We start from the raw sequence: 20,691 nt of genomic DNA, 5'->3' as shown, positions 1-20,691 counted from the left end.
TTTTTGTTCCAGTGTGCGTTAATTATATCACAATTAATTAACTTCGGCAGAAAAAATTCTTTAAGTGAAGATGATGATGACAAGTTTTCTCATTTAAATTATTAATGCTAATTAGAAACACAATTTTGATATTTAACTCACTTCTTTCTTATCGTAAACGAAGAGTTCATCAAATGTCGACTTAAAGGAGCAAAAACTGAAGGTATATACTATCATTAATTGGTTTCATTATTATGTTTTTATTCCAGTTAGTTTTCTAAGATTTGCTTTATCAGGTGCAGCAGTCATGTTGTTCCTTGCTAACAAATACGCCGTGGATAGATGCATATCATTTCTTTTTAAATGAACGAGAAGAATAAGCTTTAATGACTTGAATATGGTTTATAAAAATATTTATTGCAATAATTCATAAAGCAACGGAGGTTTTGTGCTACGCCTGTTTGAATTATATGAACAATACTTACATTATATTAACCTGAGAAAAACAAGAAAATATCAAAATGCTAATTTAAATTTCCGAAGGTTTTGATGGATTGATTCCTGCTGTTTTGTTTAATTCTTGGAAGAAAAGGAGATGTATTTGAATATTTGCATTTTCCCTTTATTTTTGCTGCCATCGCATCAGCTGATTTGATTGGCGCTATAACAGCGTAAAATTTCTGTCAACTGCAGTAGTTCTCCATATGAACGAAAAAAATTTCGTAATCTGATGTATTACTGCAGTTGACAGGGCTTTTTATTCCATTTAAAAAGTAATTAAAATATGTACTGGATGACAGAAGGCAGAATATTGCTAGATGTTGTCTATAGTTAAGGGATGTCGTAAGAACTAATTTTTAATGCATTTTGCCTCTTTTCTTTTCCCGTTGCATAATAAGTTTCAGTACTGTTTTTATTAAGTTTCCCATTAAATTTCAATCCAATTTTTCGTATAGGAGTAGAAATGATTTTGTGAAAATATTTAAAAATTATTTTCGAATTTTCGAAACTTATTTTATATGCAGTCTAAGCTTCTTATTATCATTGCCGTATAAGGCTTAAATTAGAAAAACGTTTGGCGTAGATTTCCGATTCTTTCTTTACAATTCTTCTCCCCCTCTGGAAAAAAAAAAAAAAAAAAAAAAAAAAAAAAAAAAGGCAAACTTTCTTCTTCTTCTTCAGAATTTTTACAGATCTAATTAAAACGTGATAAACTAGGCCAATTTTACTATTTCATACAAAGTAAAGGTTTTGAAACTTTTTTGTTAATATTGTGATGAAATTAAAAGAATAAGTTACAGAAAAAAAGAATTCAAAAATCAGAGTTTTCAGCAAAACTTTTAAATTTTTGAATAATTTTTAAAACTCTAAAATAATAATTAGGGTAACTTTTAATTATGAATGAAATAATAAATGACATCCTGTAGCTTACTTTAAAGATTACGAAAAAAATGATTTTTCGGATGTGTAATATGCCTTAAAATATTTCAGATTCTGAAGGCATTATATGCTAAATCAAAACAAGGCATTGCGCACTAAACTAAAAAAGGAATAAAATGAAATTCATTCACATAAGAATTTTTCAGTTTTGATTTACGTTTTCAGAAGTCAATTTATACGTCTATTAGATTTAGAATGGATTATTTTACCTGTATAGCAGCCCTATGAAGAACACGTGAAACAGGGCTCTGACGACCCACGTGAGTTTGCTGACTGAAGTGTAGACGGATGCGGCATTTCTTTGATTCCGCACGTACCAGTAAATGCTGAGAACGTTGACGACGACAGCGGACAGAAGGACGAAAGTAGCCGTTAGGGCCGACCAGCCTACGCGGCCCTCGGCGAACAGGACGTAACATACGACCAGGTCCGAGCCCAGGTCTCCCACATAGCCTGCTATGGACAGCAAAATATCCAGACATCCCAGGGGCGAATACTGTTCCCAGTGCTCCAGCGTGGAGATGGATAAAGGGTGGTTGTTCTGGGGCACACGCATGTCTGGAGCGATGATGGCAATGGAGGTCTCGTCGTAACTGGGTCCAATGCGCAGTCCGCCCCTCGGCGTCGTCGGATAATGGGGCGCTGTGGACAGTGGAGGTCCATGATGTTGCTGCAAGTGATGTTTTTGCAGCGTCCTGTAGTATGGAGTCTTCTCTAAGAGTTCTACCTCGTTTAGCATGACCCCTGTGAAAAAGAAAGAGAGAAAATGATGCTGTATAAACTCTTATTCTTGTTATATTTATCGCAGGTGGCACATATTAAAATAAAGGCAACTTTGAAGACTTAATTTTCTGATAATGTGTTCAATTTCTCGAATTAACTTGATTACTGTTTTAGCTGTTACGAATTTTCCGTTCAGACTGTTTTTATATAAACACATTAATATGATTTCTGGAATTCTGCATTTACTTCTGTGGTGCTTGTTTTGTGAGAAGCAGCATCATATGTCCATTGGTTTTTGTTAATAAATATTTTTTTAAAACGATGTTTTTATATAATATATTTTCAGTATTAAAAATATAAATATATTTTAGATTTCTGTTTTTCGCAGTACTTTAAAAGTTTTGTCTTATTATATTATGCAAAGTATTACATTGAAGATGATGTAATTGAGTTTTTAAGTAAGCAAATATTTTTTCTGAAAGGTGTTTTAATTTGTGTGTGCTTTTATCTTATACGTTGAAATATGTATGAACGTCTAACGAATATTTAGTTTTTAATTAAATGAAAAATACCATAAATTATATTTTGGAAAAGTTTTTAATATTGCTTGGGATAGTTGTTGTACGTAGTCACTTCTGAATGTAATCGTGTTATTTATACTTTAAATTCGAGTAAAAATGTAGGTCTTTGGTTTAGTCACAACTTACGGCTATTTCATGATTGATAAGATTTGTCTCTGAAGAATAAGAAACATTTATTCCTAATTTGTTTGGAACATAAAGAACACAGAGGCATTTTTATGATGAACGATTGATTTAGCTGCTAACAATTTTTAGCAGCAGTCTCGAAAAAGAAACTGCTCTTTTCGAGGTTGAAGTTCACAGATTTTTTTTTTTTTTAAGGTACGTTTGTGATAAACAAGTCAAAACTGTTAGGTAACCAACGGTAAAAGTAATCATCGATGATTGATTAATTATGATAAGGGATTCGATATTCATCTGCCGGGAGGTATTCGATATTGATCTGGTGTGGGGGAAGAAGCCTGCTTTCATGGAAGGCAGTTTATAGGAAACTGAATTCGTATTTACGTTGTACATGGAATTAATTACAAAAATATCCGTGTAATCGGCCCATTTCGCCTCTGAGAACCGAAGTTAACTTACTTTAGACAGTTAGTTACGTAGTCGAAAGCGTGCCAACGTAGCATGCTATTCAGATTCCGATTTCTGTTTTGGTCTACATTGTTGGTTTAGAAGTTATTAAGTATATATAGATCAAAAAAAGTCATAAAAATAAGACGAGTTATCCAAAACAGAAAGTATTATAACTAGGGGTTGTTGAAGATTCTATCGTGTCTGATATTTGTTGTATAAATGATTTACATATATTGTTTTAATTATTTTCGATTAATTTTAGATTTTTTTCCTGTATCAAATAATTCTGTTTTTAAAAATAAGAACTCTGGCACTTTTATCTACTTACTTATTATTTAACTCTGGCAAAAATAATATTTTTTTCTTTGTTGATATGTTAGAGGTTTCAGTTCTGATTTCACGTCTTAGATTCAGTAATGATTTCATTTGCGAGTCACTGGATTTTTGTTAAATTATGTAATAGCTATGAAGTAAGTTTGAATGGAAACCAGAGGTGTGAGGTATGTAGAGTTTGGAATGAAAACTCTACATACAAGCGCAAGAAAGTGTCAGGATTTAAAGACATACGTAGTTTTAAAATGTTTGTATTTATCCCTCTTCATATCGACCAAGCAGGTTAACTTATCTGGATATTGAGCAAAAAGGAATGATAAGAAAAACGTTTGAGAAATTCGACAGGAAGAAAATGAGTCTCATTCTTTTTATGAGCTGAAGCGCACGAAGAAATTTCGCTTCATCTAACATATTAGAAAAATAAATGCTTTACAAAGTAAGTTTGAAAGGAATCAAACCCCTTTTAAGTAACATTCGGCAAAATGTTTTCTTTAGTTCTGTTATTATTTTCTTCTTTAAACTTACTTTTTCTATAAGTAGTATAATAGTAGAATATAAATACTGTTTTATTGATACTTGAATTGATTTTGAACTTTGGTTATGTATCGGAATGAAAATATCATATTAGCTTTGCTCGGGAGAATGAATGCTATTTATAGTTTTAAAGCACTATATAAAATCAAATAATTATTTTTATTTATTTCCCTAATTGTAATTATTTTTTATTGAATATCTATCACCATGGAATTCTTAGTTGTAATGCCAGTAGAGAAGGATATTTGCAGTCTTACGCGATTATATAAAATTTCATTATGTATGTATTTCATTTGTATGGCAAAGAAGGTCTTAACTTATCTTTAATGTAATTTCATATCTTGAAGCCCTGTATCTCGAATTTAAACTTATTATTGACTAATGTGCTTTGGTGATTTTAATGGGTGAGAGTAGCATACCCGTGGAGCAGGGTGGTCCGAAGTTCAATTTGCAGTCGGAGCAATGGTACGAAAGGATCCTATCAATGAAAGAACTCTTTCACAGTAATAGGAAGGTTCTGCTTTGTCAATGTCTCGAAAGAAGAGTGTGAAGAGCACTTCTGTCAGACTGTGGAATTAAGGCGCTATCATCATTCAGATGTCATCAAAATTAAAATTCCGAGCTTTAGCCAAAATGGTTGCTGGTTAAATACAGCTTCGTCAAGAAACGGTTGACAGGTTCTGTGTTTAAATTCCAGCCAAAATCCAGGTTTTTATTTACTGAGAATTTGTTTTGAAGTAATGCTTTTATGAATTTATTTCAGCCTAATTCTCTTCCTTCTTAATAAAAAAAAAAAAAAAAAAAAAAAATCCAGTTCACAAATACGAAAAAGGTGATAATACATCTTATTGCAGTAATGAGAGTTCTTTATTGCTTCCAACTCTTTAATTCTATAGATGGAAGAAAAGAGTTTCATTTATCGCCGTAACCAGTAGAATTATCTTAATTACGTAGTAGAAATATTACGTTACTAGCAAATATCATGTTTTGGTTAACTGTTAGGTATTTAATACCTGAACTATAATTAATTCTTATATCTTGGAGAATGGTAAAATACATTTACTCTCATTTTTTGAGAATGATTGAAGACTTTGTTTTGCGGCTATTGAATATAGGAGTATATTCAGGCTTAGGTTTTACGTGCACTAGTACTCCAGGGAAAACAGTCCATCCAGATATTCGAAGAGGGATAATCCATCCGGATAATTGGAATTGCCCTTTTCCTTATGTAAGCCGAATATGTTTTTTTTTTTTTTTTTTTTTTTGTAATGCAAACGAGGGAGATTTATTTTCTCACTTATTTTATTTCAACAAAGATTATACTGTTAAAAGATAAAATATTATTGTGTTTGTAAGAGAAAATGTGATACACTTTATTAGTCAAAATTTAAGAATGGAATTATTTTATTATTTTTATAAAATCCATTTCGGTCGTAACTAAAGTAAAACACTAAAATGAATTTTACTTACCTTCAAATCTGTAGAAAATGGTTTAAAATTTTTCCTGTACTAAAAGTATATATTTTTTATTTATGTACATAAAAAAGCAGAATTTTTTTCTGCTTTTCAGGAATGAAACTGAGACATTATTTTTTGCTGATGTAAAATATTAAAATGGACGTAATGTGTTTATTTAATCATTGCAATTTTATACTTTACAATAACTTTATGATTTTAATGAAAATATTGAGTCTGTGTGCGCTGCTTTTTTGTTTTTTTCATCAATGTTCTTAGGCAGCAAATTTGCAAACATTCAAAGCTTATCTTCATGATATTTACATTCATCTAAGTTATTGCAATTACGTTTGAAAAATGGTTTTTGGTTTGTTTATGTTTTTATGTTATTTAAATCAATTAAAACATAAGAGCACAAAAATTATTAGTGATTAACAACGAACTTAACTGGCGTAAGGAAAAGAGTACATGTACTTGAAAGTGCGTTCCGCGCTATGGTTTGGTTTGGTTTATTTAACATTGGCAAAGCACACTAGGGCTATCTGCCTGAGGGGAGGGATGCCTTCGTGGAGGACTTTTTAAGGGAAACTGGCTCGTATACACGTTATACATGGGGAAAAACCACGAAAACGCCCATGCAGGCAGCCCGTTGGCGGTATTCGAACCTCGGACCGAACTACCAGTGTTCAACGACTTTATCGGTCGGCCGCTGGTGGGCAGTTTCACGCTATGAAAAATTCCCTTAGGATTGATTACCAGTGCTTCAATAGTGCATTCAAAAAATGCGTTTCATCGTCGGAATGTATTATCAAATATTAAGTGTTCTGGATTATTTGGTGATGAATGACGCTTAGTGGGCTAGATGAACTTTGATAAGCATACACGCATGTTAGCATTTGAAAGCCGCACGAGAAACAACTATGTTGGAAATTGATTACTATTGATATAAAAAAGCACATTCAAACACAAAAATTAAAGTATGAATGCTAATGAAATATAGATATAACCTAAGCAAACACTTTTTAAAGAAGATCAAGAAAAGGGTGTCTTTTCCCTTGACTAACCTCTCAGCGAATGATTGATTGTGTATAAATTATGCATCATCATCTTTTCGGCTACAGCAATATCTTCTTTGACAGATTCCTCCCTCCCACGGTTCCTGGATAACAACTCAACCGTGTCTTTGATAAGGGTGGATTTGATTCTTCTTCGTTAATGAGAGAAATAAAAGTGCTCAGAAAAGAACCAAACTTTCGGATTTTCTCCTTTCTATAGAGAAAATCATGGTTAATACATAAACGGACCTGATCACCCATTTGAGGAAATTATTTCTGCTTCTAACTGTGATCAGTGTTTAAAAATATGATTTTTGCCTATGTATTTCTGAATAATTAATTTTTGTTAGCATTTATAAGAAGAGAAAAGCTTCCACTCTCGATCAAATTTAAATCCAGTTATTTAATTCGTATTAACGGAGAAAGAATGTCAAATAAGCTTAATTTTTAACTAGCCACCGAATGTTTGTTTTCATAATAACCGTGTTAAATACATACAGTTGTTTGAAAAATGCAAATAAAGTTACTTTTATTATTAAATATTTCTTGCTATTTTATTTAAAATAAGAAAGGGGTGTATATGGATATGTGTAAATATATTGCTTGTGTACACGCATATTTATTTCTTTTTCGGGATAGAACTTATAAGTATTCGAGTGGATAAGAGTTCTTAGAATTGGTTTCTGGTCAAAGAACTGGCTAACTGCATGACATTTTCCTGTTTTTCTTCATATTTAAATTGAATATAAGACAAATTTCCCTTAGAAAGTTTTCTATGACGACAAGCTACCTTCGAGTGCTTTGCCGTGATAAGTTACCTAAGCTAACCTAAATTATATGAAGGACTTTTTGCACTGAAAATGGACAAAGATAGCAATAATGAAAATATGCTTGCAAGCTCGTTTCTGCGATGGGAATTGATGCTGGGACACAGCTACAGTAATTTTTCTAACTCATATTTAATATAAATGTGTTCTGTACTTTCTAATGAAATCCGCACGGAACGTTTGTGATATATAATATGTAAGAAAAATAATATGTAAAAGATTAAATTAGCGTAAATTAATTTCCCTTCTCTATTCTAAAAATAGCAACATCTATTTGCACGGCGTGATTTCGAGAAAAATCTATGTCATATGACTCTTAGTAATTCTGGTGATGTAAATTGAACTAAAACTCAACCAGCCAATAATAACTTTACAGCAATATTAACTATCCAATCAAAATGCTTTGAGAATCAAAACTAACTCAATTTGACTTCAGATTTCATCCTGAACATTACGCACTTGCTTTCCACGCTTTGGCTTAGCTGAACTGCTGTCTGTCTGCTGCTGCTTTCTTGCTACAAAGTTATCAAAAATGTAAGCCTTTTGGAACAGACACTTTTAATGTGCCGACTTGTGTGTGTAGCCGTAAAATGTTGCTGAAAATAAAACTGAAGATTTAATCTGTCTTCGCCTCCAATTTCCTAGTCATTATGGATCAACACTTTTAGGCCATCCAAATTCCTCCTCCTGCTCTTCAGTTGATTCTGGCTTTGCTTTTATTACATATATATCTTAAATTTACGATCTAAACTTGCATTTGAAGAATTAATATTGTATAATGATAATGTGCTTATACTTGAATAGAAAAAATATACAGCATAGATACCCTAATTTAGGGTATTTCAGGAAGATAGCGCAGCCATATATTCAATAATTGTTGCTGTGTAAGAAATTCTAGCAGTTAGAAGAATCAGTGGTTCGAATTCCAGCAAGGACTTAGTTAATTTTTCTCGTTTCATGTATCAGTCGAAGTCTATTGGTCTCTGTACGTCGTATCTCAATGGTTCCAGTTTTAGGAATGAATCAAAGAATATAGGCCTTCAAGTTACAGTTGTTTTGGTAATGTGACATCTTTAGTGAAAAGGTACGGAATTTGCATTTTTATATGGGCTGCTTTTTGGAGAATGTTCCAGTTAGTAAATTGTTCTGTGTGCTACTTTTGAGAAGATAATTCTGACTACTGAGCAGTGGTTCCCGTTGGAAAAATAGGCTAGTTGTTCGTATTTTTCCTTATTTCAAATTCCCGCATAAAGTCAAATTTCATTTAGAAAGTTTTCTATAAAAGTAGATAGCCATTTTATGGAGGGAATGTAACGAACTCCATTTTATGGAGGGAATGTAACGAACTCTAGACAGTTTTCAATAATCCTAAATGACAACCAGGTTCATCCGCCGTACTGCTTCTTTGCGAGCATAGCAGAGTGTTCTACGTTGTGATTCTGGGGGAGAGGATGGAAGCTCCGCCAGCGAGCTAAAGAGGAGTAGATTTTTGTCTGCCGAGGACATGTGTGAGGGATGCCTTCATGGCCGTTTGTATCCTGTCTGATTGTGTCACCAGCTCGGAAATTAATTAATATTTTTAAATATGTGTAAATTACAATTCATGCGTGTCTTCATGCTATCTGATAGTGAAGCGTGAAGTATCTGGGATATTCCAAGACGTCACAGAAGAATGGCTCGATTCTTATTCGAAACGGATCCTGAAAAGAAATTATTTAAGTTATATGACTTATACCCGTTTCATTCGAAGCAAAAATATCGAACTTAAGTATTGCTTAACAACTGGATTTCGTGAAAAACGAAATTTCCTGTTTTAATACTCGTACTGCTACGAATGGGTACTTGAAATGCATTACTTTCGTATAAATCAGGAGTTCTCAATTTTTATTTTTCCCTCTTGCACACCTTTTACTATTGCTAGACGATTATCCTTTCCAAAACTGGAAAAATACGTATCTATATATTTAAATTTAGATTATTTTTAGTGTGTTTTGTAAATTAAATAAGATGAAGTATAAAAAAATGTTGATGAATACCAAAACTTGAAGGAAATTAGTTTTTTGTTCTCACAAAATAAAACTGAATCCGTAACTGGTAAATAAGAGGCAGACCGTATTCCTCTCTTGAAAATACGAAACGCTCCCCCCCTGGTTGAAAACCCTTAATATAAATATGTTTTATTCTGAGAGCATAGTCTAGAAATTTAACATAGATATACCCATTGCTAGCAGTATCATTGAAAAGTATATTTCGGATAGTTTTGATTTGTAAGAGTAGAATTTTATTTGACTACCATATGAAAAACAGCTGTGAAAAAACATTTCTCTCTTTCATGCCTCTTTTCCATGAAGCCGATACCAAAATTTAATTTATTTGTTATAAAAGGCGCCACTTGACCAAAGTCGTTATAACTTGAAAGTCTCCTTTGGTAGATTCATTTCTTAAATTTTGGTCTTGCTTTTTATTAGTAATATCTTCATTAATTAGAATAATGAATGATTTTAGAAAATAATTGAAGAGTTTTATAGCGGCTGTTTTAAGTTACTGCAGTTTCAACTTCTAGATGAAAAAAAAAAATAATTAACCAATTTATAACACATTAGTAAGACCCCCTTTCTTTAATGAATCGAGTAAGCAAACGCATGAAACACTACGGTATGAATTGTATGGGAGAATTAAAAAGTAGAGAATAAATCCAACAAGTTGTGTATTCATTTTTTCAGACTTGGCGATAAGATTAAACGTAATTAAATAATCGAAAAATAATTTTTAATGAATATTAAACAAAAAGATTTTATTGTTTTATTTTACAACATAACTCAAACATTTCGTAGCAATGAGCAGTAAAGATCACAGAATAAATCAAGTAATGAATTAATCAAAACATTCACTGTACACATTGTTTCCGATAAAAGTACTAACTAGCTGAGTGCTTCCTGCCACACACATTTTTTTTTCTCTTCACCTTTTGAAGTATGAGATACAAACGTAGGAATGGTTGTTGTAAATGCTTATCTTATCTTTATTTAGATTTATACCTTAAGAAAAAGTGCTTGTGTAACGTGCATTTAAAAGTTTTGAGGAAAAGATGCTTTAATTTATAGAAAATTTTTAAATCAAACTATAGATAAAAAATTCCATGAGTAATTTTTCTCTGAAAAAGCATATACCTGCTTCTTATTTTAATATACATATCACTGAAAATATGCTGATAACTTTTTTTATCAAGCTACAGATACATATGGCCAGTGTACTGTTGTTGTTTCAAATGCCCGAACACTTGCACCATACGCATTCTCGAAAATGGCCTACACCCATCGGTTATTTAGCCGTCTCATCATTGAGAATGTTGCCCGAGGTGCACCATTAGGGTTGACCGAGTTTACACGAGCGAGAACGGAAAAATTCTGCCCGGTTTTGATGAAGAACTCCCGGAAACAGATCCGAGAGTTTCTTACCCCTCTTCCCGAACCTCTCGAGATGTCTTTCGGCTCTCCAGAATTTTATGTACATCCGTACTGCACAGACACTATACAATCATACACTTCTCCGGGATTCGAATTAACGACACGGCAGTCAGCATCGCTAAACACTACACCAATCAGAGCGGCGTATGTGCTGTATTATTTCGCCTCATAGCAGTTGTCTTCGAATTTCGCCGACGTAGGAAACCTATAAAATGATTATTTGGCTCAGAAAGCCATCAAACTATAATTTTTTGTATATGCATATCATCATCAGAAAAGTAAATGTTAAGAAAGCACTGAAAATATATCAACATTACGTACACTTAATAAAAATAAAAGCATTGTTTCATTATATGACGAAGACTGATATACGTACTTCATATGATTTTAGGAAATAAAAAGCATTTACATCATAATAAATTCTTTCGAATTAAATTTCGATATTCATGGAACTGTTAGATGAGTTGTAAGGAGTCCCAGGGTCCTGCAAAAGTCAGTTTTAAGATCACTAAACCTAAAGAAACCGAGGAGATGAAAAGCATAAAATACCACAGGTTGATAACTGATGATATGCTAAATTGAGTTGTCAGAGATTGGAATGATGGGAATTGATGATATGTTAATGAATTCATCAAAGTAATGACTTCTGCAGCAGGACATTTCAATTTAGGTTATAATTTTCTGTAATAATTTCAGCAATATGAATCGCTGCGAAAATTTAATGCATTTACTTCTCTTAATTGTTGGGTGTTTCTGCTTTGGTGATTCATATTTTGTTCTGTTACAATACAATAAATTTATATTCATTTTCTGTCCTGTTACAGCATGTTTTTTAATCTGTCAGTTCTTGATCATGCAATGGTACATCATTTTCGACTTTCTGTGGGAGGGGAAGACAAATTCTTAGACACATTCAGTTTTGAAATTCTAATTAATGCTAAATTGGTATGTGTGAAATTGTTCTCTGCTTTAGGTTATAACTTCTTTAACAAATGGAATTTTTTTTTTTTTTTTTTTTTTTTTTTTTACGATCCAGGCTGTTAGCTTATCGACCAGTATGTACAACTTCGGCGATTTCCAATTTTGCACCGCATTTTTTCTCCTTCAAGGCTTTTGCTGGCCTTTTTTGCTTTTCGCGTGTTTTATTTTAGGGAAAATGGAAAAGCCTTTTGAGATTTCTTTCGTTTAGTAAATACACGTAGGTCTTTCACATAAGCGAAAAGAACTTTCATGTGGCTAGAATATCTACCTTGCTTCTAAATGGATTGCAATATTGCGATCATACTCAAGATGCTGTTGAAATAATTAGAGATGTCAGAACTTCCATTTATGGAGAGTACCTACTAAGTGCATCGTCCTTTCAAGATTTTGATTGTAATAACTTTGGCTGTTATATTTTTATTAGGTATTAATTATTTTTGACTCTTGAATATAAAAATGAGCTTTAGATTAAAATTTAGTTAACTATTTAAGTTATTTTTAGTAAAAGCTTATTAAATCTGCTACAACAGTCTGTTGTAAAATTTAAATTTTGCCTGTGTACAAAAAATAGAAGTATAAAAACCAAATCATAATGATTACTTATCATGTATCAAGATTTATTCTAATAGATGTTCGTATTTCATTGTAGATTATTTTTGATATAATCATAATATAGTATTTAAAAATATGCAAATATTTAATGTACAATTGTTATAAAAGTTATTTATTTTACTGTAGCATATTTTGTGTGACTGCGAAATCTTTTTTTAAACTTTTATTCTTCATAATCCAAAATTTTTTTGATTTTTGATTGATTTTTTTAAAAAAAATCTTCTGACTAAATTTTTTAAATAAAATTTCCAATTAAAAGGCGTGAGGATATCTTTGTAGAAATTAATTCAAAATAATGAAACAGTTTATTTTAAAAAATAAGAATACTTCAATAATTTTGGAATGCTTTTAAAATTATAAATTGCATTTTTAAAAATAATAAAAGTAATGAAAAAACAAACTTTAATTTTTGATTCATAAATGACTTTAATGAACGTTTAAAAAAATGTTTTGAAGTAAACGAAAATTTTAAATTTTGCTTACATTCCTTCCTCCGAGTCTTTAATGTGGAATTTTTCTGATATAAGATGAAAAATTATATTTTTTAATATTCGGGATAATATACTTCACTAACAATTTACTCATGAATTTCAGCTATCGGTTAAAAGTCTTAGAATTACCCCCTTCTTTTTTCTTTAATTTAATTTAATTAAATTTTTTAGCATCTTATTATTGCATAATTATATAATTAGAGTAAAATATAAGTATGATGACGAAAAATATTCGATGGAAATGTTTTTAAAATGTATCCATTTGCATGTTATTGCCAATAAAGCGCCCATGTTTTCGCACATAATCTTTTCGTCATTGAATTTTTTTTCCGATGCCCATTTGTAAATCTAAATATTAAGTTAATTAACAAGCAATTATTTCGTGTTTTGAATTTTCTTTTTTCGGTCACATCAAAAATTAAAAAAATCAGAATTTCTAAGAAATCTTTATTTACGGTAGAGAATAAATAGTATATAAAATAATTAAAAATAAAGCTAATTTAAAAACAATCTGTTTTAGTACATTGTATTTTCGATGGAACGGATTGTTTTAAATTATTAAAAAAAATTCTTTAAGTAACTATTTGAAAAAATTTTTTTTCTCTAAAATCTTTGAGAAAATTGTAAAAAATATTTTTTCCACTTTTTTCAGTGTTTTTATGTTTTGTACATTGGCATATATATATAGCTCGTGAGTTAAAGAAAAGTGATAACAAAAAATGATTTAATAATGATACATCTCTGAATCAAATTTAATGATAAAAGGTTTGCTTGATAGTGAACTATTGTTTTCTTCCGTAGTTTTCCATTCTTGATATATAAGTTCTAAAGATTACTCTTACCCATTTTTTTATATATGTTTTGCATTTGCATTGTTTCGCATAATTTGGCGAATGTTACGAAATGAGTTTTTTTAATTACATCAAGTGTAATTTGTGTTTGTATTACAGATATGTTATTGCCATAATTATCAAAAATAAATTATCAATGAGTAAATTTGAAAATTTTAAATAAATTCATGTGTTATGTATCTGTTTTCCCGATGTGTTTGGAGAGTAAATGTAATAAAGTTTTAAAATTTTCAGAAAATTCTTCGTGTAAGGAAATGCAGACTATATTTAATTGAAAAATTAGGCAGGCATTTTAAACTATTGTTAAAAGATGAATAAATCCTTAATATTTATTTTTTAATTGTAAACAGGTATTAAAGCTGTAGTTTTTAAAAATTTATTTTTTAGTTGTTATTTATGCTGATTTTGACTAATAAATTATGGTAATTAGGACGTAAATTATGTTATAAAATATCAGTGTTAATATTAACTGCATTGAGGAAATATGGAAGCTCAAATTCAAAATTAATTGTGCATTTAAAATTAAAAGAAAAATAAGAATTTAATCGTTATACGGATTACAATTTGTATTGAATTTATTGTTTTTTTATTTATAGGATTTTTGTGACTGTTCTGCGAATTGAGTTAGGAATTTTATTAATCATAATTATTATTTTTATATTTTACTTAATAACTATTTCGTAACCAGTTTAAGAGATATCGGGGGAAAAAAATCTGTGTTTTATTTTTGACGTGTTTCAGTGTTGAGCATCCGCAGTTACTTGATATATACTTTTGTCACTAATGAGTTCATTTGTATTATTTCTGGAGTATGTGTCAATGTAATATTTTAAATTTGCATTTAGGTTTTTAAAATTTCTTTAATTTTAGAATTCATTTTATTCTTTAATTTTCACTAATTTTAAATCCATAATTTATTGCTTTTCTAATCCTTTTAAACGCAATAAATTATGGATTTAAAATTAGTGAAATTTGTAATGCATATAATTTTTCCACTCGAAAATCTTATTTAACAAAATGAGATCCGGAGAAGTAATAATTGAGGTTTGGAAATATTTTTTAGATAATAAATTGATAATATTTTTTAGGAATTAATTGGTTTTCCTAAAATAGCAACCATTTAAATAATTGAAATAAAATTTGATAATTATTTTATATTTTGGTTATATTTCAACTTATTCATGCACAGCTTCATTTATCGCGCAGTAATATGCTGCAGGTCTGTGATTGAATTTGATGAAGAAAATAAGAATTAAGTATAAGAAGTAAAAAATGTATCACATCTTCATATCCTGGAAACGTTTTTAAATGCATTCCATTAATATAAAGGATTTATATAAACGTATACATACTGCATATATTTTCAAAATATTGTAGAATTTGAGTAAAAAATAAGAATATTACTTTGAACATCTTATATCATTTTAAAAGGATTTTAAAATTTAGTTATTGCAGGCGATTTATTTTCCCATTTGACTATAAAAATTCTTCAGTTACAACATAGTATGATGGTGTTGATTTCAATTTCAAGCTCTAATTTTTGCTGAAACTGAAAATTTAGGTTAAAAAATATTTAAAGACTGTTAAAAGTTTTTTAAGATAGCTATTCGATTATGCGCAGATGAAGCAATAGGAAGTTAGCAAGAAATATGCGTATGAATAAAGGAGCAGGAACGACTTTTTTTAATGGTACAATACCAGTAAAAATGAAGGTTGAAGTTACATTATTGGAGGTATAAAATTTTCAAGTTAAAAAAAAAAAAAAAATTTCAAACGTCTTGAAAATGCTTTCTTTTTAGAGGATACGATTAGGAGTTTTAATTTTCTTTTTATATAATTCGACTGCGTGTTTTATTTATGTGATTCTGCAGAGTACTGAAATATATTGTATTTTAAACTTTTCAGCCTTTTCTTTCCTTAAATGAAATTTTTGTCACAGTTCCCATGACTTTTGAGCAAGACCGTATATATCACGCGCTTTTCGTTTCGTTGTTTTCGAAAGCATTTGGAGAATAGCACTTAATCTCTTATCAAGATTTTCCAGATGCCACGTTCGTATTTTCGGATAGCAACAGCGATCAGATTTTAAAAATGAACTCCGCACTCCAAATTCATAATGCCTGTAAGAGGTATTGTGAATTTTGCCTACTGTAGATTGCGTATATTTAGTACGATATATTTTTGTATGTGTTAAAATTCTAATTTTCCCGATAAAAATCTTCCTCGAATATCCAAAACGAGGGAAGAAAATTACGCCATGGTGGCTTCTTAGACGGAGATTGCGCAAGCGCGACAACTCCAGACGCTCTGTAGAAATTTTCTCTTTCGCTGCCGAAGCATCCCACCCGGAAAAAATTCTGATTCCATCCCAAACACCAAACCCGCTCTGAAAATCTTCCAGCCAATTGAACGCAATCCACGTACGTTTTGGATTTATTTACGTTATTCGAGACCTACCGCCTTTCAAATTTATATATCTTGCTCGATTGGCATGGCGCACGCGCACTGCCCTGTGTTGATACGCATCTATCTCTATTGTGATGATTGTTTTATGAAAGAGGAACAGAAACTTAACCCTGCCAGAACACTCACCGTGTGAAATTCTCTTCCCTCACAGGTACGCCGATGCCTCCACCATCTTGGAGCTGTGGGAATCCTTGGAGTTGCCCTGCTCGCCACAACTGCTGGAGGTGAGTGTCCAGAGAGTTTGAACGGGGGTGCGCGTCTGCTGGAATCGGAGCACCAGCACACCACTACTACAGACGGCTCCTGTGCCGCCCTCTGTGCCTTACTGACGCGCTCTCCCTCTTTCTCTCGCTACTATCCTCCTTCCTCCCGGATCCACCCCCCACCGGGGCTTCTCGGACATCGATTTTTCCACAAATCATTCATCGCTTGATCTGCATTGAACCGAGTCTTGCTGGTTCGCCTTTTATATATATAAGCGTAGAGGCCTGCCCATAAGAGGGGAGGCTTCGCGAATTTGTTCGACGCTGTTTTTCGATTGCTTTTCCGTTCGAAGAGGGGAACTGCAGAGAAGGGATGGGTTTGTCTTCTCTTTCCCTCTTCTGCCACGAAATTTCCTCTTTCCTTGAGTTCCGTCAATTTTGACAAAGGGAATCGATATCTCGATTGGCCGTAGAGGAAGAGAAGGATCGGTGGTGGGGGGGATGCGTTTATATATTCCTTTTCCCTCACTCTGATTTCGTTCTTCGTTACTTGAGGGCGTCCGTGGTGGTAATTCTCGGACTTCCGCACACCCCTCCGCACCGTCTTTGGCTGGGAGGAGGCTATTTTTTAATTTTTATTTCTCATTCTCGCTTTTGAAGAAATATCCAGATGTGATACCAAATCGATTTTTAGTTTTGATCGATTGGCCGTATTTTGAGAGAAATCGCCTATTCCTCCTCGTGTGCGTAACGACGGTAGTCCTGAATGATTTTTAAAGACTCAATATCCATATTGTGCCATGAAATAAACGAAACGAATGGGTTTGCCGGAATAGAATTTCCGCTGAGCTGGAAATCATTTACAGTTCTGGGCGTTTTACTTTCTTTTCGGAATGCTGACTGAGCAAAATATGATTCTCCTAACTTTTCTGTATTTGGTGTTGCATTTTTTACTTTTAGAGTGCAGCGTCTGCACCTAAGAATCCAGCATGAATTCCGTCATTTTAAACCTTTTCCAGTCAAGAGTTATTTTTATCTTTCTCTAATGACAGTCGGTCTAATTTTTATGCGATTTGTTTATGGTTCCAAAATAGTCAGCAAATAGTTATTATTGTTTCTGTGTATTAAGTAAAATAAGTATCTAGTATCATTGTTCATATTATAACGGTATCTTAATTTACATTTTAAATATGTAAATTATTTGTTATGTATGCATAGCATGTGGTAAAAATATCACGCCAATGGTGTTTCACATGATTCCAAGCGAAATTCTTAGAAAGTGTGCACAACAAGCGAAATGAATTTCTATTTAGGATGTAGTAAAGACGTACCAAATAAAACAATAAAAGCCTGATGGAAGTTTACTGAGAAAACTAGCGTAATATTAATGTTATGATATAAAAGCAACTGAACAGTTGGCGAAAACGACAGAACGATTCTTCAGGAGAAATGAGCTCCGAAGCTTTTCATTAACATTTCGAAAACTTTTTACATTAACTTTTAGTTTATATAGCAAGCATGTGCGCTGAAATCTTTCCTTTGTATAAAATTAAAATTAGGTGATAAATTTTAAGGAAAGGGCTTATGATTGTAAATTAACAGTGATTGATAAAACAATTTATCAAATTTTATACCTAATTTCGAATTAAGCGTTAACATTGAATGTTTATGTGTGATAACAGATAATTTGTAAAACAGAAATTAATGATAATTTCATATAAGTTTTGAAAAAATTGTCTTAAAAGTTTTTGATTTAAAAATATGTAATCAACCATGTTCTAGCACAAGTGTCACAACAAATACTTCGTGCTAAAATATTAATTAGAACACTTGAAATAATGAAAAACTATTCTTCCATTAAAGCAGTTTTTAGGATTATTAGAGGAGGTTGATATCTTTGAGTTACTGTTCTTAATGTGACCGAAGTATTAACTCTCGTGTTTGAATGGATGCAAACCTGCACATATTATTCCCTAGATGTCTTCGAATTTGATGAATACAAGTCACCAGTTTTAACTGTATGTGGACAATCATAAACAGGGAAATTAGAGTCATATGCATATGCAAAGAATTTATTCAGGGTTCCGTAAGGATTTCATTCCGATACGACTAGGGACGAAAATTTATTTAATATTATGCTGTAGAAAGTGATATATCGCCGAGCATAATGATCAACACTTTTAGTTTCATTGTCAGATTTTTAATTCATATTTTATTCTAGACAAAAAACGCTTAAGATCGAAAGAATCAAAAGTTGAGCTAAATCTTTGTTCGTTACCAAATATTTCATAAGCGTATTGTTATTGACATAAACGTTTATGATGTCTGCTTCAGTTCAGATGCGCTCTGTTTTGTCGCGAAGTTAGAAGGATATATGCTAGAATTCTTTGAGTAGAACTTCTTCTCATGAAATGCCAATAAGCATCTGCTAGTTCAAAGAAAACTACCTACCGTATTTGACGGCATATAAGACGCACCCTTATTTAGACGGCGACACACAAGAAAAAAAATTTCAATAGCGTGGTTTCTTTTGGTTCTCACGTTTCGTAAAAGCCAAATAAACAATTATTGAATGCAATTACCTTCACGTATAAAACTGTGTTCTTCACGTAAAGACGCAGGTAACTTTTTTGAGACCAAATTTAGGAAAAAAAAGTGCGTCGTATTTGCCGTCAAATACGGTAATTATCGACAGCCTGTTGCGATTTGCCTTTTACAGGTAAATATCGATTTTTTTTTTCTAGTGAAGTTTTCTTTCTTCTTCATCCTTATCCAGCTCACCAGACAACAAGTTCAGCATGTTTGGAATGTGTTAAGAAATGCATTCTATTTTGTAGAAATATTCAGCTCCCCTCGTCTCATAACATATCAAAGATTCTCCAATTCGGAGCTATAAAAACGTTATTGCAGTGCAACACAGTTTGTTCAAAATGTGTGCGGCAGAATTATGTGAAGTTTTACTATAATCCACTAGCTTGATTAATGTTAGCCTACTTGCATAAAAAATAATTTATTTCTTAACGACTTTTTTTTTAGATTGTTAAACTCAATTCTGCTGATTTTGGAAACCAGTGTATTTAATTTTTAATTCATTTTCTGACGAAATCCATCCTTTTTACTTCCTTATACAAGTAAAGGAAGTATTGTAATCGCGAAAATTTTCGGGTATCTTATTTCAACGAAAATAGCCATTTTGACCGCTATCGAATACAATTTAACGATGTTTTTGCGTGATATCTGCACATAAGGACAGAATAAAGGACTTTTTTCCCCCAAACGAATTATAAAACTAATTTAAAATGAATTCAGAAGAGATTTTTTCCGTGACATCTGTACTTGTATGTATATATATCTCGGATAACTCAAAAACGAATACCCTCAGAACCTTGAAATTTTGTATATAGGCCTGCTATAACACGTAGGTATGCACCTTCCTTTTTGGTTGCAATCGGTCGCACCAAAATTATGTATATACCCACACTACTCGGCTCAGTGAGCTCAGTTTTTTATTCTTTTATGTTGGTAAATTGTGTATTTTTGCTTTAAAAGGAATTGTTGTTCTTATTTTTGCTTTAAAAGGAATTGTATTGTTGTAATTGAATTATGTTGTTCTTATCTTCTGATTAAGGTTTTTATGCCTCTAGTTAATCTGCATGCAATAGTTGTAGAATTACCAACAATTTTAAAAGTTGCTTAAGTGCGGCTAAGCCTAGTTTTTTACCATAGCAGCCATATTTCCTTACATTTGAAACTTAGCAGAACAATGAATTAAGTGAGTTTCCGCATCTTTAGTGTATTTTCGCCGAATGGAACCAAAAGAAAACTGTCAGTTCTGTGCACAGAAAAATCTGTCTTCCTGCCTGCTGGCCGAATTACATTTTTTTTTTTTTTTTACGTAGAAACTCTAGTTTTAATTGCAAAAACTACATATTAAAATGTATTTGCTAACTTGTAAATTGTGCATTTTTTTTTTTTTTTAATTTATGGTTGAACTATGGTGTTTTTATGTTCCGGTTAAGATTTTTATACCTTTAGTTGATCTGCGTGCAGTAGTTGTAGAATTAACAACAGTGTAAAAGTTGTTTAAGTGGTACTAAGTAACGAGGCCGCCATTTGTTAA

The 20,691-nt window shown here is 31.8% G+C and overlaps 2 protein-coding genes across 3 annotated transcripts in view; one reads left to right on the top strand and one right to left on the bottom strand.

Annotated features, from left to right (window-relative positions):
- Positions 1-16,932, bottom strand: part of LOC118185451 (XK-related protein 4-like) — a 46,828-nt gene extending 29,896 nt beyond the window's left edge. Inside the window, exons 1-2 of the mRNA XM_035355297.2 lie at positions 16,495-16,932; positions 1,629-2,163 (exon numbers count right to left, since the gene is read on the bottom strand). Of these exons, the coding sequence (XP_035211188.1) occupies positions 1,629-2,158 (530 nt within the window). The 5' untranslated portion in view covers positions 2,159-2,163; positions 16,495-16,932. The remainder of the gene's footprint in view (positions 1-1,628; positions 2,164-16,494) is intronic.
- Positions 1-20,691, top strand: part of LOC118185450 (ninein-like protein) — a 212,267-nt gene that overhangs the window by 79,682 nt on the left and 111,894 nt on the right. For both annotated transcript variants that reach the window (XM_035355295.2, XM_035355296.2), the window contains exon 7: positions 16,520-16,592. In XM_035355295.2, coding sequence (XP_035211186.1) covers positions 16,520-16,592 — 73 coding nt within the window. The remainder of the gene's footprint in view (positions 1-16,519; positions 16,593-20,691) is intronic.

Source organism: Stegodyphus dumicola, chromosome 1 (genome assembly GCF_044657685.1).
Source record: "Stegodyphus dumicola isolate Sdum_Otavi_A_Nest chromosome 1, ASM4465768v1".
In the NCBI taxonomy this organism is placed as follows: Eukaryota; Metazoa; Arthropoda; class Arachnida; order Araneae; family Eresidae; genus Stegodyphus; species Stegodyphus dumicola.
The sequence above is the reverse complement of the archived record's forward strand: the minus strand, read 5'-3'. Positions and strand labels throughout refer to the sequence as shown.